The sequence below is a fragment of the Oryza glaberrima genome, chromosome 9, assembly GCF_000147395.1.
Source record: "Oryza glaberrima chromosome 9, OglaRS2, whole genome shotgun sequence".
NCBI classification, from domain to species: domain Eukaryota; kingdom Viridiplantae; phylum Streptophyta; class Magnoliopsida; order Poales; family Poaceae; genus Oryza; species Oryza glaberrima.
In genome coordinates, this window is record NC_068334.1 from 9,671,890 (window position 1) to 9,698,895 (window position 27,006).

The 27,006-nt window shown below is 39.1% G+C and overlaps 4 protein-coding genes across 8 annotated transcripts; 3 read left to right on the forward strand and 1 right to left on the reverse strand.

Annotated features, from left to right (window-relative positions):
• On the forward strand, positions 1-5,011 carry LOC127784422 (sulfite exporter TauE/SafE family protein 3-like). 2 transcript variants are annotated; one of them, XM_052311726.1, is made up of 13 exons: positions 1-269; positions 429-693; positions 1,059-1,218; positions 1,970-2,170; positions 2,257-2,321; positions 2,433-2,460; positions 2,540-2,616; positions 2,716-2,802; positions 3,265-3,315; positions 3,815-4,036; positions 4,114-4,207; positions 4,298-4,438; positions 4,524-5,011. In XM_052311726.1, exons 2-13 carry the CDS (start codon positions 469-471, stop codon positions 4,607-4,609), a joined length of 1,437 nt encoding a protein of 478 aa, XP_052167686.1. In that variant the 5' UTR covers positions 1-269; positions 429-468; the 3' UTR covers positions 4,610-5,011. The 2 variants fall into 2 exon arrangements, with proteins under 2 accessions (XP_052167686.1, XP_052167687.1); XM_052311727.1 differs by having other exon boundaries at positions 432-693.
• A 610-nt stretch (positions 5,012-5,621) lies between these two features.
• Positions 5,622-6,998, forward strand: LOC127784425 (E3 ubiquitin-protein ligase SIRP1-like). The gene is made up of 3 exons (XM_052311729.1): positions 5,622-5,904; positions 6,072-6,133; positions 6,303-6,998. Exons 1-3 carry the CDS (start codon positions 5,776-5,778, stop codon positions 6,793-6,795), a joined length of 684 nt encoding a protein of 227 aa, XP_052167689.1. The 5' UTR covers positions 5,622-5,775; the 3' UTR covers positions 6,796-6,998.
• A 94-nt stretch (positions 6,999-7,092) lies between these two features.
• Positions 7,093-9,691, reverse strand: LOC127784424 (uncharacterized). Its single transcript, XM_052311728.1, has 4 exons — positions 9,540-9,691; positions 7,742-7,864; positions 7,527-7,646; positions 7,093-7,447 (listed from the first exon to the last, which is right to left on the reverse strand). The coding sequence occupies exons 1-4, from the start codon at positions 9,580-9,582 to the stop codon at positions 7,383-7,385; spliced, it is 351 nt and encodes a 116-aa protein (XP_052167688.1). The 5' UTR covers positions 9,583-9,691; the 3' UTR covers positions 7,093-7,382.
• Positions 9,692-16,935: 7,244 nt separating this feature from the next.
• Positions 16,936-26,347, forward strand: LOC127785143 (probable LRR receptor-like serine/threonine-protein kinase At1g07650). 4 transcript variants are annotated; one of them, XM_052312565.1, is made up of 24 exons: positions 16,936-17,175; positions 17,778-17,931; positions 18,112-18,183; positions 18,364-18,432; positions 19,093-19,164; positions 19,254-19,325; positions 19,433-19,504; positions 19,592-19,663; positions 19,785-19,856; positions 19,957-20,028; positions 20,099-20,170; positions 20,490-20,561; positions 20,703-20,768; positions 21,150-21,215; positions 21,302-21,340; positions 21,452-21,510; positions 21,831-22,210; positions 22,294-22,489; positions 22,677-22,844; positions 23,291-23,409; positions 23,546-23,756; positions 23,842-24,076; positions 24,503-24,653; positions 25,142-26,347. In XM_052312565.1, the coding sequence occupies exons 1-24, from the start codon at positions 17,034-17,036 to the stop codon at positions 25,499-25,501; spliced, it is 3,063 nt and encodes a 1,020-aa protein (XP_052168525.1). In that variant the 5' UTR covers positions 16,936-17,033; the 3' UTR covers positions 25,502-26,347. The 4 variants fall into 4 exon arrangements, with proteins under 4 accessions (XP_052168525.1, XP_052168523.1, XP_052168524.1 ...); XM_052312563.1 differs by having other exon boundaries at positions 23,836-24,076; positions 25,142-26,345; XM_052312564.1 differs by having other exon boundaries at positions 19,595-19,663; positions 23,836-24,076; positions 25,142-26,345.
• Positions 26,348-27,006: the final 659 nt, after the last annotated feature.

Sequence of the window (27,006 nt, forward strand, 5' to 3'; positions counted from 1 at the left end):
TCAACGGGGCCATCTTCCACAATATCGTGAGAGTTCAGTGTCCATGTGCGAAAAGTGCCATCCCTCTCTAAATTTGGCACCGAGTTCATCGCCTCCTCCCTTCACACGTTCATCTGCTTCTCTCTCTCATCTCTCTTCTGCCATTGTTCTTGCATTTCATCCGGTTCTGAGAGCGTCTCATCGACTCTCTTACCCCGGTTTCTTCCGCGGTTTTTCCTCGTCCTGTGCACGCCAAGATTTCCCAAGAAACCCGCTCGCTCGCTGCCCTTGTACGTCTCCCAAATCCGAAACCGCGAGAGAAGAAGAAAAAAAAAAGAAAGCGTTTTGATTCCGTGATTTCTGAATTCTTGTTCTCTCTCTTGCGGCAAGAAAAGGGGACAAGCTCTGAATCTTTTTTTTCTTGCAAAAATTCTGTGTCTTTGGAGCAGCAGAGAGCGAAGGGCGGTGCGGAATTGGAGAGGGAGGGGGATGGGGAGGAGGACATGGCAGTGGCACGCCATTGCGGCGCTCGGCGTCGCGTGCGCGGCCGCCGCCGCCGTGGCCGCCGATAGGGGCGCCTTCTCGGTGACCTCGGCCGCCGGCGGCGGCGCCGCGGCGGTGGTGGCGGCGACGCCGGAGGAAGTGGGCATCCTTCGGAAGGTGGCCAATTTCTTGTGGCAGACTGATGGCAACTCGTACCACCACGTTTGGCCGGTAAATACAGACAGACCACACCTTTTTCTTGGAGCTTTTTTTTTTGTAAATTAGCATTCAGATTCTGCTTCACTATTTTGCTTTGAACTCATGAACTGTTTTGTTAATTGAGGGGGATGGGATACTTTTTAGTAGTACTTCTTTATGTTTGTTTCACTGGGATGTGTTTGCTGAGTTTTGTGGGTACAATGGGATTCAGCTTGAGTCATGCATGTTAAAACTGAATTATTTTGCAATTGGTTAAGTCTTCTCAGGTAGTTTAAGCTTCAGATTGTACCTTTTGTGATTGTGTACTTTTTGCAATTGGTTTTTAATGTTTTCGGACATATTGTGTCAATTTGGTGATATATTAGTGTTGTCTATAGGAAATGGAATTAGGATGGCAAATAGTGCTGGGATCACTGATCGGATTCTTCGGCGCGGCATTCGGGAGTGTGGGCGGCGTTGGAGGTGGTGGGATCTTTGTGCCAATGCTGACTTTGATCATTGGGTTTGATCCAAAGTCATCTACTGCAATATCAAAATGTGAGGATCTAACACCACTCTCTTGTGTGCACCTGTTTATGCTCTGAAATCTGAAAGGAAACAGTTCGTATTGTCCCAACAAATTGGTTTCTTAAGCTTGTTTTTTGGTGATTCACGTGTACCTTAGTCTGCATTTTTTACGGTATCTTGTTTGTCCACTTTTTGGTCTGTTTATGCCTTTGCAAAGTGAAAGACTGAAAAATTGGGATGCTTAATTATATGTCCTAGCAGTGGCAGTTGGTGTTATTTCCTTCTCCGTTTTTGTACTAGGCAGGTTGTTGTGGTGGTTGCTAGTCCTAGATTCATGTGTACATGGATTCCTCATTTTCCCTTGTATATCAAAGTACGAGTAGTGTATATTTATAACCATAAATAGGGAATCTACAAAGATGAAAAGGTTGTGCAGCAATTGCACTTTGAAGTATTGATATGCAAATCTAAAATACGGAATATCCATGAACGTCTAAAGGGACTAAAAGTGTATATGCAGTTCTGTGACTTCATTTCTTGGATTTATTTTCTACTTTTCTTTATATATTACAACAATAACTTTCTGGTTAGCTTCTCTGTATTGTGGATGAAAGGTGCTTCTCCATTTTGGGGTATAGATAATTTTTCTTTGGGATTTTTTACTTTGTACTGTTACTTGGTTCAGTACAATTCAAGTAAAATCTGGTTTTTGACCTGCTTTCTCACTACTACATATTGTAATTGCTCTAATTTTAATGAGACATTATACTCTTCGGGACAGGTATGATCATGGGTGCAGCTGTCTCAACTGTCTACTACAATCTCAAGCTTAAACATCCTACGTTGGACATGCCAGTGATTGACTATGACCTAGCCCTGCTGATCCAGCCTATGCTAATGCTTGGGATCAGCATTGGTGTTATTTTCAATGTTTTATTCCCTGACTGGCTGGTCACAGTTCTCCTTATTATCCTTTTCCTAGGTACTCAATTCATTCCAATGCGTCTACCATTGCACATCTAGTTCCTCACTGATAACCTCAGTTTGCATCTCCGTACTAAACCACAGGCACATCAACTAAAGCTTTTCTGAAGGGTGTTGAGACATGGAAGAAAGAGACAATAATCAAAAGGGTAATTGATTTTTTTCGATTGACTTGCCATCTTTGTAAACAATGACTCTCAATTTTCCCGGCTTTTATTTCATTTCTGGTGTACTAATGGGACTATTTCCATTTCTTCCAGGAGGCTGCAAAACGATTGGAGCAAACCAGTAAGAGAGCTCGAAATCATAGTGCTGCTCGTCTGTCACAAAATGCAAAGTCTGTTGCTTATATTTTCCAATCTTTCAGGTGAAGAACCAGAATATGCACCACTTCCTACTGGACCAGGCGCTGTAGCTGATGCAAAAAGGCCATCAGATGAAGCGGTAAATTAAAATCTGATGTTGATACACATGATCCCCTGCATTCTTGGAACCATAATCATAAAGAATTTAAGTTTGAATTTCTCCAATATTTCATTTCAGGCATCACTTATGAAGAACATTTACTGGAAGGAGTTTGGCCTTCTTGCATTTGTGTGGATGGCATTCCTTGTTCTTCAGGTCACAAAGGTGATTGTTTTAACACAAAGCTGCACACAAAGATAGTAATCAGTGTCAACTTCATCTAGTTTTTCAGTTTCTCACCAAGTGTTCACCTGCAAATTTGCACATATTTCAAGTTACTCCTAAATCCTAATATTTTCTCTGCTTCTTTTTACCCTTTCTGGCCAAGCATTCTTTATATTCTGTGTTTGCAGCATAATGATGTCATGATCATTTATCTATCTATTCATGTAATGTCACAATAAAGGTGTGAGGTGAAAGAGCATCCTTTTAGGATTATCATAATCCATAAATAATATGGGTCGTCAAATCAATATATACAATTAATTCCACCATGTTGCTATTTTGTTAAACCACTAGGGAAAGCCTTACTTTTTTCGTGAAATAAAAAAAAGACAAGCATAAAACTGACATTAGCACTAATTTATTCAACAGTAACACTTTAATGTTGTTTTTTCATTTTTGCAGAACTACACAGCTACTTGCTCCAGTTGGTACTGGATCTTAAACCTTCTCCAGGTACTTAAATAACTTCACATGTCTGACCCCTTTATTACACCAGTAATCCATGCTGATGTTTTTATCCTCTAGAAAACTGAAACCAATAAAATTCATCGTTTTACATGTTGGATCGACATCAGATTTTTTGAACTGCCTTGTATATTGATCTTTCATTTATGGATTAGCTCACGAGAGATGTATCTTGACTTGTGTATGCTGGTTTTATGTTTTTTTATTCTCTATGTGAAGCTCATGTTCTTATTCATCCCTAAAAAATGGAAACCACTCAAAATTACATATTCAAAATCTTTCACATTGTATGGTATTAAGGTACTTTTACTATATATTTTTATGAAGTAGAATTTCACACCACTTGCTGGACTAGTGTTCACACCAGCCCCTTGTTTTGTTTACTTGCACTTATTCTGGCTTATGGCAAAAGATGGATGTTCTATGGATTGTCCATACATCATTTAGGAAGAGTAGTATGATAAATCTTTCTACTGGTTGGATGTAGATCCCAGTATCAGTTGGAGTGACTATGTATGAAGCGCTGGGCCTGATGAGCGGGAAGAGAGTTCTATCGTCAAAGGGAAATGAACAGACTACACTGAAATTTCACCAGCTCTGCATATACTGCTTCTTCGGTATCACTGCGGGGGTCGTTGGTGGTCTGCTAGGTCTCGGAGGTGGCTTTATCATGGGTCCACTGTTCTTGGAACTTGGCATCCCACCCCAGGTACACTCCATCCCCATTTTTGTTGAGTACTTGAAAGAATATATGCTTTGGCAATAATATCTTAACTGGAACTACAGGTTTCAAGTGCAACAGCCACCTTTGCAATGATGTTCTCATCTTCAATGTCTGTTGTTGAGTACTACCTGTTGAACCGGTTCCCAGTGCCCTATGGTACTCCTATCTATTTGGTTCACATTTTCTATCTTGCATAACTTGCAGAAATAACCATGAACTGAATCAATTTCTTGACCTTTTATTCAGCTTTGTACTTTGTCATTGTGGCATTCATCGCTGCCATTATTGGCCAGCATGTGGTCAGGAGGTTGATCAATTGGTTAGGACGGGCATCGCTCATCATCTTCATTTTGGCTTTCATGATCTTTGTCAGCGCAATTTCTCTAGGTACTATTTTCTATACCTTACTGTAATTCATCTAATGTCGATGCCTGAACAATGACTCACATGGTATGATGTTTTTTATCCACAGGTGGAGTTGGCATCTCAAACATGATTCATAAGATCAACCAACATGAGTACATGGGGTTTGAGAACCTTTGCAAATATGATGCGTAAGAAGCCATGCGTAAAAAGCAAGCAGGCTTAGAAGAAGTTAATAATACCATAATCCATTTCTCTATCAGCATCAGAACCATGTGGAAGGAGCATTTCAAGATTTGGTTTTCCAATCATGTGACCAGAGAGAATTTGGTCGTGCAACAGCTTGGAGGGGAAAACTGCATGGATTAGAATTCAGATCAATTTTGGAGCACAAATATACTGTTTTCTAGTCTTTAGTTTAAGCCAGTACAGCATGTATCACATATTCACATTGTATGAATCTTCCTGACTCAGGTAGAGTTCTGCCAGAGATTGCATCATCCTAGTCTCCTAGATGGGCATTTTGCTGTGAAAAACATTCATCACATTCTTCAGATGGAGCATAGATACCGTAATGATCATCAGAGCTTCAGATAACTGTGTTGTCATTGTCACTTTATGTACCATGTTTTGTGGTAAATTACTTTATTCGATGAGCCTGGAAGATAATTTCAGCGTGCCACGCTAGCAAATCGGAAAAGAGCACTTCTGCGTGCTGATCTTAAAAAGAAAAAAGTTTGAATTGAATTGAAGAACAATTTGGTCCATCCCAAAACGAACAAGCAAGAAAGAGTGAAGACCTGGTCCTGACTCTGGCTCCTGAAACGGCTCGATGGAGACCTCGTAAACTGGACCAAAATTTGATCTATCAATCTTGGTTCCATCCAGATTTTACCTTAATTTCCATTAGCATATTTTTCAAACTACTATATGGTGTATCTATAAATTTCTATACGGAAGTGGATTTAAAATATTAGATAAATTCATTTTTCAAATTTATAATAATTAAAACTTAATTAATCATACGCTAATAGGTTTTTTCTTTCCTCAATTAATCATCTTTAGTAGAAACGAACACCACATAACATTCACTTCCATTTTGTAAAGCCGTTTCTCCATCATCCAAAGATATCCACCAAAGATCAACATTGTCTGATCTGATGAAGACTGCAAGGAGAACCTGATGCTTCACTTTCCTTTAGCATCTCTCTACCAAAGCACAAGATTCTTGGTTCTTCTCCACACCTGATAAACTGAGGAAGAATCATATCTGCACCTCCATAGACCTCGTTGATCGATCACACACCTGCAAAAATCCATTCTCTTCCGGCGAGCAGCCGGCAACTCCGGTCGCCGGCGAGATGAGCGGCCGCCGGCCGGACGGGAGCTATGGGCCGGAGTACGGCCCCCAGCCTCCTGAGCATGAGTATGGCTTGTACCATCACTGGCCATCCAGAGGGAGGGCACCTTGGCCTCTCTACCATGGCAGGGTAGCAACTGCTATCAAATTCTCAAAACTCTACTCTTTGATTTCATAAGCAGCAACTGGTTTCTTTTATTTACTTTTTTTTTCCAAGGAAAGAAGTAGCTGGATGATAGAAGTGGTCATATCAACTGTGTATTTGTAAGCATGTTTTTTGTTTGAAATTTGATCCAGGATTATCCTTGGAGATCACTGGAGCAAAGGGTGAGAAGAGAACCTTTTGTGTTTTCCTCCAGGTACAGGATCACAAGACTCATGTTCCTCTTTTCCATTTGAGCTTCACTGCACATATGATCATTCTCTTTGCAAGGGAGCCATGGAACCATCATCTCTGTCACTTCGGCTCAAAGCAGCCATATATGATCTGTTCAACAGTAACTCATTGCAAACATATGTGCCATTCAGAATCCGCCATATCAACGGTGGCGGTAACCCGAGGCCGAGACAAGAGGACCCCGGACTCACCGATGCCGAGTTCAAGAAGGCGATGGAGCAGCTCAACAAGCAGGCATATAGGTCCTTAGACCCTCATAAGATGGTTGAATCAAACAGAGGAGGCAGAGACCATGCAAAGAGTGCAAGATCCAAGCCAGCTCCAAACAACACGGAAGAGGAGAAAGCATGTACCATATGTTTGGAGACATTCCTGGCTGGGGAGCAGGTGGTGGCCACACCCTGCAACCACATATTTCACCAAGAGTGTATCACCCCCTGGGTGAAGGGGCATGGCAACTGCCCGGTGTGCCGGTTCGCGCTATGCGAGAGGAACACCGTCTCCGACAACAGCCAGAGTGGCGTTGGAGAGGTTGAGGTAGATCTGGACCTGCTGGAGATGATGAGGGCCATGGAGGAGATCTTCAGCCGGGTCACATTCTCAAACTTCATGCCACACAACTAGATGAATCAGCATCAGGTCATGAAGACATGAACTGATGAACAAATGGTATTCCAGTCTTAATATCATGGTGTGCTACTCACTTGCATGATATTCCACTACGAATTTCATCAAGATTTTCTACCTGGCAATCTTGTCAAACTGCTTTGTGAAACCAGGTAATGCATTGCAACAGTACAAACAACAGGATGGATGAACAACTGCATATGCATTAGAGGTAAGGCAGCAAAACTAATTGTGCGAGATGTGCCATATATTTCTTCTGAAACACATACTGTAATCTTACTCCAACTTGTATCATGATAATGAAATATCTAAGAACCATTCTAAGATTTTTAACTCATATAAAAGATTTCTAAGCAGACCATGTTTAAGGTAGCACCAGCAGCAGGGGATATTGTAAAGACTTTATCTAAGGTGGAGGACAACGTCCAAGATGGAAGAGAACTGTGTCCTAACAAGAAGAGACAAAATGTAAGCTGACAGTTACCCAGAACATGCTTAAAATCTTTTATCAAGCATGCTTCAACTACCAGGACACTCAAGGGGTTGTTCTCATTTACAGTTGTTTACATCAGTAGGTCTGCTCTTCAGCTGTCTTGAATCAGGTTGGTTGGTTCACTCAAGACATACTTGGGCAGTTCATACTTCGCACCTGAAATATTAATAACAATATTAGACAATATGAGGTATGCTAAGGAATAAAAAATAGCAAAATAGGTGGAATATCAAACCTCTTTCATCATAGCAGAGAGTCAGATCAGTATTAGAAACAATTATGGCTGCACTTTCCACAATTGCCTGTGCAAGGGACACTTCAGACTCTGCCGCAACACGCAGGGCATCCCAGATTTCTGAGGAAGGCTTAGTAAGTGTAAGAATTACATATGCTTATAATGATTGAAGCTAAAGTTATGCATCTAAGGAAAAAGAAGAGAGTGAGTAATACCTTTCCGACCACCATAGTGAGGAGCTGTGTCCCAAAACTCCTCGCGCATCTTCGTGAGCTGGACCATCGTTATCGGTTGGGGGTGCTTCCAGGGCTTAGGCTTCCTGATTTTTTTAGTAGCATCTGCATATTATTCAATAAAAGTCACCATATGAGATGGGCATCAAAGCCCTTGGGAATCTTAATCAAAGGTAGTTGATAATGCATTAATGCATATGAAGATATAAGTCCAATGCTTGCCTTAAATATGCCTTTCGACCATTATCTTGTTGCATATCAATTATCAAGTACTAAATTACTATGTGGCTAACACAAATACACACATTAGCTAGTGCAAATTTGCTGGCAACAAACAAACTAAAACTTGATAGGAACAAAATAACACAGACCAGAATCATCCAATCCCAGAGTCTCACAATTTAACCAGTTATACAAACCAGGCTAGAAACACATACAGTTTCATATGGTCTTTCAACTAAACATTACAAATTGATGTCATCAATGATGCAGGAAATGCTCAAGCGTGTATTCAATATCTCTAATATACCATTTGTACTGTAATATTGCCATTTGTATTGTAATATTGCCATGCATCTAAGAATGTCGAGGCACTATCCAATGTATGGGGTACGCTACATTGCATTACTGCATTGTACTTCTCTAACGCTAAGTCGCTAAATCACAGGAAAGTAATTGTAGCCTTGTAGGACAATTGCAAAAACTTGTGTTCTATCAACTGTTACATACATAACACATCAGATAGTCAAGAAAATTTATCACAATTTTACCCAAACTGGAGAAATACATTATTATTATCACGCCTTTGATGTACCAGGTTTCTTCTCAATCAAACTATAAAAATACAATGGTTCGCTCAAAAGAAAATGGCGCTCTCCCCGACTAGCACGTCCATCTGAATACATCTCATCAAGCTGCAAAACCCTCACCTCAAAATAACAAAGAGCAATGCATAAAGAGGCATTCTAATATCTAATAGCCGTTCATGGACTCACAAGTCTTTCTCCCATTCTCAAAACAAATCACTGCATTCACCATCACCATACCAGAAACTGTTCCGCGACATTATTAAGAGGTGCGAAAACAAACATCAGGTCTCCTGTTGGCTGTTGCCTCCCATAACACTATCCAAACAGTTGTTTAGCATTAATAACATTATCCTACTGCACAAGAAACCCACACCATTCGCAATGGGGAGAAAAAAGAATCCTTAATTGCAAACAAACAGAAGAAACCCCACAAAAGAGGACAGGTTTAACTCATCTCGCCACACATTCCAGCCTGAAATTTTCACCAACTACCAAAGAGTTGCTAGTACTAATAGCACCCAGTTCCACTGCAGAATCGCTCCAGTCTCTAGTCCAATCAAGTCGAAGACTTTACAACTACCTACGGACAAAAACATCTCGACCGGATAACCTCTAACTCGATTGACATCAACAACTCAAATCTCGACAAGCACACCATGATTCCATGAGTCAAGAACCAATTTTTCACCCTCTATAAAAGAAACCTTTCCTTTTTTTTTTCTCCTCCTCACACAATCCGACCCAATTTACTCAATCGCGAGCCGCTGTCACCATTGCGGGCGCTCAAAACACGCCCCACAATCGCAAACAAGAAACGCCCCAGACAGAACCAATCACCCTCGCGATTCGAGAAACCAAGAACCCGATTCCCCCCCACAACACACACACGTAAGCGCCGCGCCCGCGACGCATCAGCAGGAATCGAAGAACAGGTGGGGGAGGTGGGGGGTTCCGGGATCGCGGAGGGTTACCGGATTCGGGGGCGCCCATGGGGGTGGATCCTGCGCAGCCCATGGGAATCTGGCGGTGGCGAAGCCGAGAAAAGAAGGGATTTTTGGGGAGAGGCGGCTTCAGCTCCTCCGGCCGAGGCCTCCCTTGGCTTCCGGTGAAAGGAAGGAACTGAAAGCGATTGGGTTTTTCCTTTTTCTTTATATATTGTAGGGTGTGGTAAAGTAGAGATTAGTGTAGTGTTTGAAGCAGATTAATATTATTGTGAAATCCAGTAAAAAATTACTGTCAAATGTGAATTATCTATTTAAATACATAGGTAAATTAAATATATTAAACATATAAAGACTACAAAGCTACTCCCTCCGTACATAAAAAAACCAACCTAGTACTGAACGTGATACATTCTTCTATTATAAATTTGGATATAGATCTGTTCAAATTTGTTATATAATATTATCACATTCAGTTTTAAATTTGATTTTTTTTTTGATAGAGAGAGTATTTTCTAGTAACAATTGATATCGTGTCTAGTACCAATCTGGTACTTACGGTTACGCTCGTAGCCTAGGGGCAAGAGTTGAGGGCGAAATGTAGACTTATTTCCAACTCGTTAACCACCGCCCAAGCCCATCTCCTCATGGCCCAGGGTCCAGCTAATCTAAAATCAACGTGAAGGCCCAAAGTTTAGGGTGAAAATGGATCTTACAGAAAGTTCTTAAGAGAAGAGAAAAGTGAAATTGTACCCTTTAGTGATTATTATGACATGAATGATGCACATTACTAATATGACATACTACATTTTCCCCCCCAAAACAACCAGAGTTCAAAACTAAGAAGTGGATATATCCCGTGATAAATATTTAAAACCAGATTGTAGGACCTGTGGTTATATGCTCACCGTGTGGGAGGTGAAACCATAGATTGTATGCAAAGCTAAGCATAAAAACATTGGAACTTTTTTACATAAAAAACGTGTAAGCGCACACATCACTGTTACACATGCACGCCACATGTAAGCACTTACGAGTATGCCCTTCTAACATACTCTCAAACATACCATATGCTAGTGATAAATTCTGTTTCTAACCTGATTAAAAATCCTAATGGACACTTTTAGTGCTTGCCCGAAAACTTGTGAAATTTGGTGGGGAAGTTTCTGAAAAGTTTGGAAATAAATGGCATTTCTTGATATTTAAATCAAAGGACAGACTGAGGCTGCCCATTCTGCATTGTTCATGCCGATTTGCCTTCTCTGAAATATCAATGTCTACTTGCTGAACAAATTGAGCGAAGATCTGCAGTTCTGAGAGCATATAGTGCTCCCTTCTACATTTTCTATTGGGTAATAGTTTATCTGCAAACTTGGTTTTTAGACATGTTGTTCAGTAGTTAACTGATTACTACTCCCCCCGTTTTATATTGTAAGACTTTCTAGTATTGCTCATATTCATATAGATGTTAATAAATCTAGGCATATATGTGTCTAGATTCATTAACTTGTATATGAATATGGACAATGCTAGAAAGTTTTACATCGTAAAACGGAGAAAATACCATCTTATCATGGCCAGATTCTGACTGTGTTGTTTTGGGCTTACTGCGGAACTACTTCCTCATTTACCGTAAATATGTTTTCTAAACTATTAAATGGTATAATTTTCTTTTAGAAAAATGTTTTATATAAGAATTTCTTTCAAAAGTTCTTTTTTTGGGTTCTTTCAAAAGTTGAATATATATATTTTTCAAGTTTGTAATATCTACTACTTAATCATGTGTTAGTGATTCAGCTTATAAGCTCAGTTCAGTTGAATATATGATGGCCAGATTCGAAGCTCAGAAGTTAACTAATCATGTGTGTGTGGCTTATAAGCTCAGTCGAAATTCAGTTTCGAATTTGCTTGGATACGAACAGATCGAATTGTGCACATAGTCAAGAGGCAAGAGGCTACTGTATTGACTATTGGGTTGACAATCAAAGGACCACCACGGTGTGAAAGAGACATTTTTCAGCTTCCTAGCTAATCTCACAAGCCCTAGCTACATTATTCAGAGGAGCTTAATTTCTTTTGACCACTGACCCATTCCAGTGTTCTTCCTAGGTAGGGGTGAAAACGGAGCGGATATTATCCGATCCAATCCGCTCCTAATCCGTCCGATGTGAGGATATGGTAAGGATTTTTAGATATCCGGCCGGATGCAGATGCGGATGCAGATTTTATCATGCCGATGCGGATATGGTATCAACGATATCCGATGGATGCGGATTATCCGATATTTTAATCGGATTATCCGATGTACTATTTGGCGGATAATCCGCAACTTTCAGACCACACGACAAGTCTATTCAGCACATTTTACATCGGGCGGCCCATCTAGCCCATCTAGTGTAACCTAATACAATCCTCCCCCAAATCTCTCTCTCTCTCTCTTAGTGACTCTTCTCTTGGCCCCTGCTCATGCTCCCACACACGCCGCCGCATGGCACCATAGGTGCGCCGCGCCGCCGCCGCTCCTCCTTCTAGTCCGGTGGCAGTGTGTTGTGTGATGTGTGCTATATGGAACTAGTGTGTTGCTTGCTGTATGCAGTGTGCTGCTGTGTTGTGCGGCTGTGTGTTGTATGCCTGCATTGTTGTATGCCTCATTGCCTCATGCCTGTCATACTGATGAATGAACTACTAAACTACTGAACTAAACACTATATTTTTAAATTTTAAGCAACGCAGTGAACTGCTGAACTGAACACTTATATCATGTTTTATGGATGTGTTATATTAAGCAAAATTATATTATTGATATGTTTTGGTTGGCTTTTCCTAGAGAGCTGAGATCATGTTCATATGTTGTTTTGCCATCGTATTGCGGCTAATGTATTGCCGATCTCTTGTTGTATGGATTGAATACAAACTTGACATCCGATAACTTTTTATCCGTTTCCGAACCGAGTCCGCATCGAATCTGACGTCCGAAATAATCCGCTCTGCATCCGCATCCGCACGTCATCCGCACCCGCTCCGCATCTGCTTAAAAATCCTAATGGACACTTTTAGTGCTTGCCCGAAAACTTGTGAAATTTGGTGGGGAAGTTTCTGAAAAGTTTTGAAATAAATGGTATTTCTCGATAGTTAAATCAAAGGACAGACTGAGGCTGTCCATTCTGCATCGTTCATGCCGATTTGCCTCCTCTGAAATATGAATGTCTACTTGCTGAACAAATTGAGCTCGGTATTGAAGATCTGCAGTTCTAAGAGCATATAGTGCTCCCTTCTCCTACATTTTCTATTGGGAAATAGTTTGTTTGTAAACTTGGTTTTTACACATATTGCTCAGTAGTTAACTGATTACTACCATCTTATCATGGTCAGATTCTGGCTGCGTTGTTTTGTGCTTACTGGGGAACAACTTCCTCATTTACCGTAAACGGCATATTTTTCTTTTTGAAAAAATATTATATATAAGAACTTCATTCAAAACTTCTTTTTTTGGTTCTTTCAAAAGTTGAATATAACTATTTTTCAAATTTGCAATAGCTACTAATAAATTAATCATGTGCTTTGGCTGTGTATATCCGTTTTTGGATGTAGAGGCCGGTTATTCCATTATAAAAAAAACTAATCATGTACTAGTGATATTCCTCTTTTTGCGTGTGGCTTATAAGCTCAGTAGATATTCAGTTTCGAATTTGCTTGGATACGAACAGATCGAATTGGGCACATAGTCAGAGGCTACTGTATTGGACTATTGGGTTGACAATCAAAGGACCACCACTGTGTGAAAGAGATATTTTTCAGCTTCCTAGCTAATCTCACAAGCCCTGCCTACATTATTCAGAGGAGCTTAATTTCTTTTGACCACTGACCCATTCCAATGTTCTTCCTAGGAGAATGTAGAAACGGTGTGTTTTTGACACACTGATCCAGTCCAGCATTTTTCTACTTATTTTCGCTTGGCATCCAACACATGCTCAAAACTTTCTCAAAACACAATTTTTTTTTTCAATTTCCATCTAAAACACACAACTTATCACGCCTGTTTAGATCAATTTGCTATGGCAAATTTTTTTGGCAAAAGATTTGGCATTAAAGTTTTGCTAGTTGGTGTTTAGATACATGATAAAAATTTTCCATTTTACTAGTAAAGATAGAAAAAGCACGGCTCCCAATGCTTTTTTTTTTTTACAAAATTTGCTACTTCCAAATACCAAATATCAAATTGCTAACTTATACTACTCATGTTTAGATTCATTTTAGCAAAAAGGTGTTCCAAAACAATAAAACTTTTGCTATTTTGAAGTAACTAAACAGGGCCTTACTACATAAACACCTGCGAAAACTGCATGAATTTTCTGCGTTTCCAAAGGAGCCTCTCTTTACCAACTTTTTCAGGTTTCTATTTTTTTTTTGAAACCGCTTTTCCAGGTTTCTATTATCCCAAATGGTCCTGCTTCTGGTCAAACTAATGGCCACTAATAAATAATTAAGACCAACCTAATTCACACATTTTCTTCGCTTCAGAAAACATCACTGTTATCCCAGTGTCAAATCGATGGCCATTTCAGAAAGACCAGGGCCATGCAAATCACACATTATCCTCGATTCAGAATTTTTCAGATAACGAAAGGTGATCATAATTCTTCTTCTACTAATAACTGTCAGTTTTCTATCATGATTTAATTGCCCAGCATATGGCAAGAGAGTGACGTGCCGATCGATGGACTCTCTGGCCCATGGGTAGGGTAGGTACACCGTACACACACACATACACGACGGCGGCTGAGCAGGTGGGTCCCACTGTTGACGTGGACAGTCAAAATGTTGACTTGGACCCGACACCACTAGGAGACTAGGAGAGTGAGAATGGTCAGCAGCCAGCCAGGCTGGCAAAATCCAGTCAGCGTATCTACGACGTGTGCGACATCATTTGTATGCCACCGGTTACTCTGTTTTCATTTCGCTTTCGCAACTAATTACACCCTCAAGTTTCATAATTGTTTTGTGTCAACAAAAAGTTTCATAATTGTTTTGTTTTTAAATAATAACTGACCCTTGAAAAACTGACACCCGATTATTTATTTTCAAATTTCGATAACACTTCTATTTTTTTCCAAAAAAAAGCTTACGGAGCCATCGTTTCGAAACGGTATATTTGTAAACGAAAAATAAATTGTGAATAAAACTTTTATATACGTGTTTTTAGCGATTTAAAAGTAAAGGCTAAAAAATAAATTTCGATGAAAAACCTCAAAATAAACTTTAAATTAAAATTTCAAATTTTGACTGACAAACAAAAGCATAAGCGAAAATATAAATATAAGACCCTTACAAATACTTTAAAAAAGTATTGCTATTAAAGTTTATTGTCTTCTATGGCTGAGCTCGTTTGCTCACTTTTCCAACTCGCATATCTTGTTTTCCGCGCGTACGCTTTCTAAACCACTAAACGATGTATTTTTTACAAATATTTTCTATACAAAAGTTGTTTAAAAAATCATATTAATTAATTTTTTTAAAAAAATTAATACTTAATTAATCATACACTAATGAATTGCTTTATTTTATGTGCGCAAGAGGATAGTTTCCAATCTCAACTAAAAAACTCAACCTAAAGATGAAGAATTATTAGTATTCAGTGTTGAAATAGTAATAGTCAATACTAACTGTTATTAGGTTGATTCTTTTTTAGACAGAGGGAGTATAACAACGGAGGGGGTATGTTTTGGTCACGATGACTTACGGTGTTGAACATTGATAAGACTTTCAAAGGTACAAACTTGATCATGATTTTTTTAATGTAATATACGTGTAAATGGTTAACATTATGGTACTATTAATGAGGTTGCTTTCGTGATTTTATTTGTGAAAAATATCATAAATTCATAGATTTTAAGATGATGCAGTTGTTAATATAAGGGACACATACAATTCTTTTATAATAAAAGAAAACAATCAACGCAGATAGAGATGTGTAGGGCAAGTTTGCACACATAATTGGACGACCCAAATACATCAGTACTGGATATTGACGTATTATGACATAATGCGTGGATCGAAAGTTGTAATTTTATTGCATTTGTGTTCAATTTAATAATAATAAAAGAGAAATAAGTGATAATCTATAGCAGTGACATCTCAAACGGTATGAAAAATAATGATGATGTTCCTTTATTTGAGATTTTTTATAACAATAACTACACAAGGTTAATTCATCAAACAATTAAGCACAACTTTGATTAGCTCACAGTTAACGTGATGAAACAGTTGATATACGTGGCTTTCACCATGTTTTCTCTGTAACGATGTTGTTATATGTAAGTCCACATGTTCCAGCGTCTCTCTATTCTCTTCAATGTTACTCCCTCCGGTCACGGTTATTTCTCAGTTTCGCCCGCGTTAAATAAAAACACTAGACAGTTTTATATATCACTATTTTGTAAAATATCTATACTCACATAATGAAAACAGTAGGTTTGTCTCAAAAGTTGCTTTCACAAAAGAACCATTTGTAGCAGCACACAAAAACCCCCAACAGCTAGAAATAGCCTAGCATTGCACAAAAGAAACCACAGTGATGCACAAAAGAAACTTAAAATGACCTGACGTTAGGTCGTAAATGGCCATGATTCTTGCGCGTTTCTGCTCTGTCTGTCTCCTTTGGCCTTTCTCAGTTCACGCGGCTGCAGTCTGCACACTGCATCTGCAGCTCTGCATCCAAACCACCACACAAACGGCGTCCCAGTGCGCACCTATGGCTAGGGATGAAAATGATCGCCGAAATTCCAGACCAACCGACCGAGCATTTTTTTTTATAAGTGGTACTATTTTTTGATTGTTTTAGATTTTAGCTATATATAAAATTCGAATTTTCTAATTTGTTTATCGATAACAAACAGTTAAACTGATAAATACGGTCAATTCACGACCAATCGAGCATGGTTTCCGAAGAGATGTTACCAATTCTTATCGTTCCCGACCATTTTCATTCCTACCTACAACTACGAGGCACTGCATGCAGCACCACACAAGAAGTCAAGAACAAGAAGCCCCAATCATGGCGGAGGAAGACCTCCCCTAAAAAAAATACTCGCTCCATCCCTAAATGTTTGACACCGTTGACTTTTTAAAATATGTTTGACCGTTCGTCTTATTCAAAAAATGTAAGTAATTATTAATTCTTTTTCTATCATTTGATTTATTGTTAAATATACTTTTATGTATACATATAATTTTACATATTTCACAAAAGTTTTTGAATAAGACGAATGGTCAAACATGTTTAAAAAAGTCAACGGCGTCAAACATTTAGGGAAGGAGGGAGTATATTTAAAGACACATTCCTGAAAAGAGATAAATAAAGTTTTTCAGTCAAAAGAAAAGGGGAAGAAATAAATAGTGTGAGAGAGAGGGACAGAGGTTCCTTTGCCTAGAAAGCCAAGTCATTCACTACTCTGGCAGTCTCACACTGCATTGCCTTCCACTTGGAGAGTTGAGTTCAGTTGAGAGGGAGAGAGAGAGAGGAGGATGCCATGGAGGTTGGTGCCATGTGGTCGGGGGCAGCTGTTCTTGATGGTTCTTGGTCTTCTTCTTCTTCTTCTTCTTGGTGAGGTCCATCATGGCTCAGGGGCTAGAACACCTTCCCTCCCTAGGCTCCTCCCAGCTGAAGGTATGCCTTATGCGACACTCTCTGCAGCTCCCCTAAATTGTTCTCTGTGGCCTGATGCTTTGGTTCTCTCACTTGTGTTTAGTTCAATGGTTTAGAGAGAGAGAGAGAGAGAGAGAGTTGCCTGTGGTGAGCACTGAGCCTCCTTGGCTGTACTTTTTTTTTCTTGGAAGCATTCTTCTCTTGATTTCTTGCTGTACTTTCTTCATGTTCTTCTTGGACCTCCTTTGCCTGGGAGTCCTGTGCTTGATAAGTACTGCTGCAAGAAGGGACCAGTACTCACATTTAGTTCCAGAAATAAGCAAGAACCTACTAATAAGTACCAGATAATGAGATGTTTGATATCTTCACAATGGAATGCACAAACCTCAAGCTAAGAGCAATGTGCTCTGTTTTTTGCCTGCTTATTCATATGCATGTCAGCATGTGCATGTGAAGAGTTTGAGATCAAAACATGTAATGGAAATGTGAGGAAAATGACCAACATGTGCTTGCTCCTGCAAAGATTGCTCTGTTACTAGAAACTCTTTTTGGTCACCTGACTCTTTGATCTTTACATGCTATTCAGTTCTTGGAAAATATGAGGTTGATTTTTTCTTTTTCAGTGCGTACTCTTCGTCGTATCGCGCAGAAGATGGGGATCTTGCGTTGGAACTTCTCCGTTGATCCATGCAACTCCGGCGGTAACGGTGGCTTTGGGGGCACTGTGAATTGTGACTGCTCCTTCTACAACCATACATTCTGCCATGTCACTAACATGTATGCAGTAACTCTTGGACACTTGCCACATTTCTAATTTCTTTAGTAGTTGATATTGCTTCACTGGAGATTTGGCCTTCTGATGAAACTCTAGGAACATATAATCACACTTGATTGGAGAGGAGCAGATTATGCCACATTTTGTACTGTATTAACTGTCATCTGGATCAACTTTTGCAGAACACTGGAAGGGCAGAACTTCACTGGTGAGCTCCCACCGGACTTCGCCGAATTCCCCAATCTCCTCCAACTGTAAGTGCTAAACAACCAATGCAACCAATCTGTGCCATAAACTTAAGCTGTTAAGAGAATTATAACATCATGTATTTAGGCTCTTTTACTGTTTCTAATATAACCGGCATGTCTCATACCGTCCTATTGCTTCAAAAAAAAAAGAATTATAACATCATGATCCATATTTGCACGATTCAGAGATCTAAGCAGAAGCTTATTGCATGGTGGAGTGCCTGACCAGTGGGCCCGAATGAAGCTACAGGGACTGTGAGTGACCTAACCTTCCACTTGATTGCCTCACTATTGTGTATTGTCTTGTGAGATACAAACAAATGTAGCATGTGAACTATATGAGAGGAAATGGGTGTAAGAGATAGTCAGATAGGTCCACTGTAGAGTACTTTTCATTTTTTGCAATTTGTGAAGGAACAGTCAATGTCTACATGGACTGGAGTGCTGGGAAGTAAAGCATCTTAGGTAGCAACAAATTAGGCTAACAAAGCACATTTTATATTGTGTGGTAGATTAGGTACATTTTGTCATATATGAACAAGCAAACATCAATGTCGGTCGTCCTTTGTACAATTCTGCCAACCTTTTTCAACTATCACGAAATTGAATTGTACACACTAAAATTGCATCTTAGCAAGATTATATCATCCTGTAAGCTCTTCCCCTCCTTTTGCGGTCAGCAAAATTCCACACTGTCATGCCATTTATTCTCGACTGACCAAAGAACCTTGTGAATATGTAATAATGTGCATAGATTTTGTCAAGTAAAAGTAAAAGTACATTGCTTCTTACTGACTAATTATCTGTAGCTGCATGGGTAAGATGAAAATTTGTATGATGGGAAAAGAAATAAGATAGTGATATTATAAACAAAAATGTGGAACACATTTATTGACCTTATATTGAAACTTGCAGGTCATTAATGGGAAACAATTTGTCAGGGCCTTTTCCCATTGCTCTTACAAAGATCACAACCCTGACTAACCTGTAAGCAAAAAGTTTGATGAAAATAAATTTATGTTCACTAATTTGAGTTTTTCTTTTATAATTTTAATTCGCAAAGTCATAATCTGCAGGAGTATAGAAGGAAACAATTTTTATGGCCCAATCCCGTCCGACATTGGACATCTCATGCAAATGGAGAAGTTGTGAGTATTTTGTTGTTTATATTATAGGTAAAAATATGGAAGACATGATTGCTGGTGGAATTGGCAAAGGAGTTCCTTATGGCTTTTAAACTGATCTTGAAACTCAGAATATTATCGGCCAATGAGTTCTCCGGACCCCTTCCTGCTGCTCTTGCTAGGTTAACAAATTTAACCGACCTGTAAGATAACTCTATCGATTTATTTTGTGCTGTTCCATTCTGTGGATTCTATTTTTGTAATGTTTCAACTACTGAAATTGATGATAGAAGGATTTCTGGTAACAATTTTTCTGGAAGAGTGCCTGTTTTCTTGGGGAAGTTGAAAAAGCTCGGAAAATTGTGAGTCCGTAAATTTATGGTTAAAGGAGTTATGAATCCCCTGCATTATTTAATTTAATATCATTACGGATTCACTCTATTATTTAGTTTAGTAACATCTTTTTTTCGTGTAACCGTGCAGGCAAATTGAAGGATCTTTATTGGAAGGGCCTATTCCCTCAGAATTTTCCAAATTGATAAACCTTTATGATCTGTATGTCAGCGCTAATGTTTGAAATTATAATTATTCAACCCACTTGATGTTATGGGTATAAATTCTCACTAAAGCTTGGTTTCCTTTGTGTGCTAACCAGGAGGATTAGTGATCTGAGAGGTGGAGGATCAGTTTTCCCGGACTTAAGGGAATTAGTGTCCATGAAAACAATGTATGATTGTGATTTTTCTTGTTTATATTTTATAGGGGGTCTATATAATGTGAACTTTATTTGAATGCAGCATACTACGGAATTGCTCCATCAATGGAAGCATACCATCTTACATTGGGAACATGGATAATCTTAAGCATCTGTAAGTTTAATATTATAATTTTCTTGATCCAGTTATTATCAGTTATGAACAAGATATATTGCCCCAGTTTTATTCATTGGTCCCTTCAGAAATCTGCGGGTCTTTTTACCAGTTTGCATCATGTGAATTCGATAGAGGAATGCAGCATGTTATTGTAAAGTACATGTACCATCAATTGCATAAATCACAAAATTATTATGTCAGCGCAAAGTTTTGTATGTCGTGTTGGCTATGTTTATACTTGATACACAAGTTGGATGTGTCTTGCACAATATATATGTTCCTCACATATTTAGTCGTAAATGTTGTTTTTGTGCAGGGATCTGTCTTTTAATAAACTGACTGGAGAAATACCAGCTTCATTTGCTAACATGGGACATGTAGATCACATGTAAGTTGCAATATTTAAGAAAAAAAAACTCAACCAAATATACCATTTAATAAGCTATTTTATTGCATAATCTTTGACCGAAATTGGCCTACTAATATCTATCTGGAAATCCGATGCATCTCAACCAAAATGGGCCTGCAGATACCTAACAGGAAATTCACTCACTGGGAGTATACCTGATTGGATATTGAAGAGAAACAAGATTGCGTAAGTTATTTTGTATATGCACCCTCAGAAGGCATCAATATGTCATCAGTATTGGATTCATGAATCCATAGATACATTATAATTTGTCATATATTTTTCTCGTTTACAATTTTAGAAAACATTAGTTCAATTTACAAATAAGCTCTAACATTTCCAATGCTAAAGTCATGATCATGCATTGTATTAGAAAGCTAATGAGGTGGTCTTTCTTGACTTGTAAACACACCCCATTAGCATTTCTTATGTGCTCTTTGCTCAACATGCTTGTGACAATGGTATTTAATTTTCACCTCATAAAGAAAAAAAATGTTGCTATTCAATTTAAACAGTAAAATGTATCACTTGGTTTGATCAAGTATAATAGCAACTAATTAAATGCAGGGACATATCTTTTAACAACTTCACGATGGGGAGTTCAGGTCCTACCCAATGCGTTCCAGGGAGTGTGTAAGAACGCTTTTAGCACAATTCCTGGACTCATGCAAAACACTTACAGAAATGCTTAATTCTTCTCTTGTAACTCTTAATTGCAGCAATATGGTGGAGAGCTATTCACCTGAAATGAGCAGTTTGTAAGATTATTTTGTTCACTGCTTCAAGAGATTATAAAGTTTCAGACGAATGCACAAATCAAGAGATAATAAATTCATATTTGACTCTGGGTACCTCTATCTTCTGTGCAGGACTAATGTTGAGTCATGCTTAAAGAGGAATTTTCCATGCGGTTCTTCTAATGGAAAATGTGAGTTCTTGGATAGTGTTGCTTCACTGTCGACTCTAAAATAATGATACATCATAAAGCACTGCTGTAGCCTACAGAGAAAACAAGCGATGAATGATTTGTTGATGCGCGTTTCATATGGGTGCTTGTAATTGTTATGAACAGTGTTACTTTGTCAACAAACTAGGAGAATCTATAAAATGACCAGGATAAATATATAGAAAGTACCACGAGAAAAAAAATTGTGCAGAGTTGTGCTAGTTTTGAGATCTATATGGTTAATTTCATTCTTGGTTTACCATTAGAGCTGCAGCTAATGTTGTTCTATAAAATTTTCACAGACAGGTATTCATTGAACATCAATTGTGGTGACAAAGAAGTAACTATTAACGGAACAAAATATGAAGCTGATGTGGAACCAAAAGGAGCTTCATTGCTGTACCAAAGCCCAGGATCAAACTGGGGATTTAGCAGCACTGGGAACTTCATGGATAATAATATCAATGATGATAGCTACATTGCGACAAGCGCATCAAAATTGACGGTGCCCAACTCGGAGTTGTATGCAAAAGCACGCCTTTCACCTCTTTCACTGACATATTACGGGCTCTGCATGCATAACGGGAGTTACACCGTTAAGCTTCATTTTGCTGAAATTGTTTTCACAAATGACAGCACATACTGCAGCCTTGGCAAAAGAAGATTCAATGTGTTTATACAGGTACAATCAGAGAATGGTCTATTCTCTTCCTACAAAATCTTATGTCTTAATTGGCATCATAGTAACGAGTTCTCTAATTTCAGGGAAGAATGGTTCTAGAGGACTTTGACATTGAACAGTCAGCTGGAGGAGCTGCGAAGGCAGTTATCAAGACTTTCACGGCAAACGTCACAAATCATACACTGGAAATTCATTTCTATTGGGCAGGAAGGGGGACAACAGGCATTCCAAAAAGAGGATATTATGGTCCTCTGATATCTGCAATATCAGTAGTACCAAGTATGGCATTTTGACATTTGAATCTATTGAATTTGAATGACATGTTTCATTAATCACTATGAGCAATGGTACAGCGTTGAACAACACATTCAGTGCCCTTCAAAACTCTGACTGATTGTATAATGATTTTCAAAGAAAAATGTTATATTCTTTACTGACCTTGTGGTTTTGGATTATGCTTATTCAGACTTTGAAGTTCCTTTGGCTGTTGAACCACCGCAAATTGGAGGTAGCAAAAAGCTTTCAAGGATATCTAAAGCATTCCTGGTTGCCATGCCAATTTTAGCAATGTGCGCAGCACTTTTTGTCAGCATTTATTGGATTAAATGGAGGAGAAAGAACTCAATGCATAAAGGTGACATGAGAGCTTGATTGCTCAATTTATTTCAATTTGCATGAATGACATAGTGGCATCTATCTTCCACATATTGGAGTATCTTTCTTGTTCCAACAGTTCAGCAATACTAGCAATAGAAACTACTATCCAACAATCTAAATTGGATGTGTCGAGGTCGTTTGATTTTCTTTTCTTTTTTGGTTGTGTGTTATTCTCCTTGTTGAGGTGTGAGTCTAAGTGCTCGTGTATCCTTTTGGCTGTGTATATCCTTGGTGGATATAGAGGCCGGATTAATGAAAATCCATTATCTAAAAAAAAAAGAGATTACACTATACCAGACGAACCCATCCTAGGATGCTTTGATTTCTCAAACAATTGCCAGTTAAAGTAGTTAGGCTAGCATTGCAAACCATTTATATATTTATGTGGGAACAGATAAATCATCCCTGTCACTTTCTCTTTAGATCTCAGAGCCTTTGACCTCCAAACTGGATCCTTTACCTTGAGACAAATCAAAGTGGCAACAAGGAATTTTGACGCGGCCAACAAGATCGGCGAAGGTGGTTTTGGTTCAGTTTACAAGGTCAGCCATCATCACTGACTCCATGCTTAAACTCGGCAGTCTGATAAGGCAATGTACACAATTCTTCCGGATTAATGAATATCCATTATCTAAAAATGTACACAATTCTTATGATGGATCCTTGTTTTGCTGGCAGGGTCTGTTGTCTGATGGCACCATTATTGCTGTCAAACAGCTATCATCAAGGTCTAAACAAGGGAATCGAGAATTTGTGAATGAGATAGGCATGATATCTGCACTCCAGCACCCAAACCTTGTCAAGCTTTATGGCTGTTGTACAGAAGGAAACCAGCTCTTGCTTGTTTATGAATACATGGAAAACAACTGCCTAGCGCGTGCTCTTTTCGGTAATCTTACTTTCTAATTTCCTGGTTTCCCCTCTTAACTTATTTCATGTTAGAACTCATGTGCAATTTCTGTGATTAGGTACAGTTGAACAATACAGGCTGAGCTTGGATTGGCCGACGAGACGTAAGATTTGCCTGGGAATAGCAAGGGGTTTAGCATATCTACATGAGGAGTCTGCAATAAGGATTGTGCACAGAGATATCAAGGCTAGCAATATACTGCTTGACAAAGACTTGAGTGCCAAGATCTCCGATTTTGGGCTAGCAAAGCTTAACGATGATGATCACACACACATAAGTACAAGAATAGCTGGGACTATGTAAGTTTTCTTTTTGATTTCCATACCCCCTTTCCCCCCAAATTTAATTTCGATCGTGTCCCAAGTCTCATTGATCTACAATAGGAAGTCTTTAAATGACATGACAGTTAGAACTTAGATAAAAATGAACATTGCGACCTTTATGTATGGTTTATGGAAACTCTGAGGGTAGCTAATATAGTTAAAAACCGAAATAAAATGTAGGATCCAACAAGGCACGTAGTTGCACAAAAACAGTAACAAATAGATGCCACCATATGTGGACTAACAATTCAAAGGAATTAATGTTCTTACTACTGAAATTAATTTCCATATGAACAACTATTGATGGAGATTACTTCTTCTCTCCATGCCCCTTCCAAATAATTCCATTCAACTACAGAGCAGATATTTGACTCAATCATTTTGTTGTTATTCTTCCTGCAGCGGATACATGGCTCCTGAGTATGCAATGCGTGGTTATTTGACAGACAAAGCTGATGTTTACAGTTTTGGGGTTGTTGCTTTGGAAATTGCTAGTGGAAAAAGTAACACAAGCTACAGGCCAAAGGAAGATTTTGTTTATCTTCTCGATTGGGTAATTCCTAAACCATGCTTAGAATAACCAGTTACCAGTTACTGGCACATTGGTCAATTTCCAATTAACGCAAGAATGTTCTGTGCATGACCATGGAAGCACATTTATAGGAACCTTATTATGAACACTAAAATTTAGCTCAATCTTAGCCGGCATTTTGTCTTTTAAACTTCTTCTGGACATTGATGAATTCCATCCAAACTCCGCTAATATTATACCTGACTTATGTAACAATCTAACCAAAGGAATAGATCTTTAGTTATCAATGTGATGGCATTTTTTTTCTAATTTGAAATAAACAGCATCCATTACTGGTTTAATTTTGTCCAACATATTGCTTATTTCAAAGATAACACAACAAGCATTTTAATCAGAAAGTTGTTAAAGCAAACAGTATTTTCATCAAACCGAAATTCTTAAATTTTCCAATTCATGCTACATTCACATTGTACATACCTCAAAAGTATTCTCTCCTAAATGTGTTGCAGGCTTGTGTTCTACATGAGCGAGGAAATCTCCTGGAGCTGGTAGATCCAGAGTTAGGCTCCGATTACTCAACGGAAGAGGCGCTCCTCGTGCTGAATGTTGCCCTCCTGTGCACCAATGCAGCACCAACACTGAGACCAAAGATGTCCAAAGTTTTGAGCCTGCTTGAGGGGCACACACCACTTCAACCATTTCTGTCAGACCTCAGCCTTGCTGAAAACAGCCTGAGCTCAAGCGGTCAGCGCAGGAACTTCTGGCAAACACTAAGTGATCAGAGTCAAAGCATGACAGCAGCACAAGCATCATCCAGCAACACCAATGAGTCATCATCTTTAGATATTGATGGTAGCCTGAGACCTTAGGTGAGTTTAAATGTCAGAAGTGCTTCATGAGCTCTGTACATGTAAGAACCATTAGGATTAGGTCATTTTGTCTCTCTTAGAAGTACAGTGTAAATACCAGACTAGTGTCTCTCATCTGATTCCCACCTTTTTTCTGCGGTCCAATCAAACCATCGTTCCTGTGTTTTTCCTGTGTTTTGCAATCCTCTGTTGCATACTTAAATTTCTGTCAAAATCCTGTATTTTTCATATTCCTTCGTTTTTTTCGTTCCTACGATTCAAAGGGGCCTAGTTCAAAATTAACGTTTTATATACGCTATGATATATATATGACCCCTGGTAATTTTTGTTCTGGATTCACTATTGGTTGCAGTTGTATAAGTACACCTCTTCTAGGCAGGAAACTCATTGATCCAAGTGAGTATCTTGATGTTGTGGCAGCCGATGATATCTTTTTTGTTGGAGGTATGTCATGAGGACCTTCGGCCGACCCGCGCAAAACCACCTGGGCTATTGAAGAATCGTCTAAGTCCATTAGGCGAAGACCTTGGGTGTGAGCCAAAAGAGCGAAGACTAAGGGGTTCGTCATGGGGCCGCGAGCGAATCCCGACGACGAAGGTCGACGGGTTCGCCACCAAGCTCGATGATCGACTGAAAGCTTATCATGGGCGAAGGTCGTCAAGCGAAGCATGAAGCCATCGCCCTAAGTAGAGAGTGCCCTCGGCTAAAGGTCAGGGAGGCCCTTCGCCACCTAATGGGACAGCCCAGGAAGGCCGCCCAGGGGCCCATGGGTACAAAAGACACTGTATACCCACTGTAATGTCCTTATAATGAGGGTAACCATGTAAATTCCCCTGTAACAACCTAACCCTAGAGGTATGAACCTATACTAGCATTATAAATAGCTCACTAGGATCATGTAATGGAGGGATCTCCAAAAATTTTTATTATATTGTTTTACTATTCAAAACATCTAACCAATTTCCACATTCTTCAACGTGACACGGTTGTCATTCGACAACATTTTTTTTTCTAAATAATAGAAATGGTTTACATCTTCGGCTTCTGCCCTAAGGCACACAACCATAAGGTTGTTCAACAAATAAAAAAGAGATGATAGGTGATGAGACAAACACCCAACTCCCTATTATTATTAACTAGTGTTAAACCACATAGATTCAGCCAGCAATTCTAATAGAACTACGCCACCCATAGTGGAATAAGAGATCCTTAAGGCAGCCAATGATATCTACCGCACGAATCCTAGGGAAGCAAGCATGTGGCATCAGGGGAAAAACATACCAAGTGTGGTGGATTTGAAGGAGTTGCAATATTGGAGCAGGGAGGAGGAAGAAGCTGGAGGGGCCGATGAGAAGAGGAACGAGCTTCTGGACAGTGGTGGCTGGTGACTGCAAAAGTGATTCTTTTCTCCTTTTTTATCCACATGCAAATTTGTCAATGGTCCATTCATGTCACTGAGGAAATTAGGTGTGCCCGCGAAGTGACCAATATTTTGGTGCTTTGTT

Bases quoted from the DNA above. Each gene is read 5' to 3' on its own strand.
- LOC127785143 (XM_052312563.1), top strand. From the start codon at position 17,034: ATGCCATGGAGGTTGGTGCCATGTGGTCGGGGGCAGCTGTTCTTGATG. The intron at 19,505-19,591 runs GTAAGATAACTC...AATTGATGATAG, and splicing joins TTAACAAATTTAACCGACCT to AAGGATTTCTGGTAACAATT. The intron at 23,757-23,835 runs GTAATCTTACTT...TTCTGTGATTAG, and splicing joins CCTAGCGCGTGCTCTTTTCG to GTACAGTTGAACAATACAGG.
- LOC127784424 (XM_052311728.1), bottom strand. From the start codon at position 9,582: ATGGGCTGCGCAGGATCCACCCCCATGGGCGCCCCCGAATCCG. The intron at 7,865-9,539 runs GTAACCCTCCGC...AATAATATGCAG, and splicing joins CATGGGCGCCCCCGAATCCG to ATGCTACTAAAAAAATCAGG. The intron at 7,647-7,741 runs GTATTACTCACT...AGCCTTCCTCAG, and splicing joins TCACTATGGTGGTCGGAAAG to AAATCTGGGATGCCCTGCGT.
- LOC127784425 (XM_052311729.1), top strand. From the start codon at position 5,776: ATGAGCGGCCGCCGGCCGGACGGGAGCTATGGGCCGGAGTACGGCCCC. The intron at 5,905-6,071 runs GTAGCAACTGCT...AATTTGATCCAG, and splicing joins GGCCTCTCTACCATGGCAGG to GATTATCCTTGGAGATCACT. The intron at 6,134-6,302 runs GTACAGGATCAC...TGTGCCATTCAG, and splicing joins CCTTTTGTGTTTTCCTCCAG to AATCCGCCATATCAACGGTG.
- LOC127784422 (XM_052311726.1), top strand. From the start codon at position 469: ATGGGGAGGAGGACATGGCAGTGGCACGCCATTGCGGCGCTCGGCGTC. The intron at 1,219-1,969 runs GTGAGGATCTAA...TCTTCGGGACAG, and splicing joins ATCTACTGCAATATCAAAAT to GTATGATCATGGGTGCAGCT. The intron at 2,171-2,256 runs GTACTCAATTCA...ACTAAACCACAG, and splicing joins CCTTATTATCCTTTTCCTAG to GCACATCAACTAAAGCTTTT.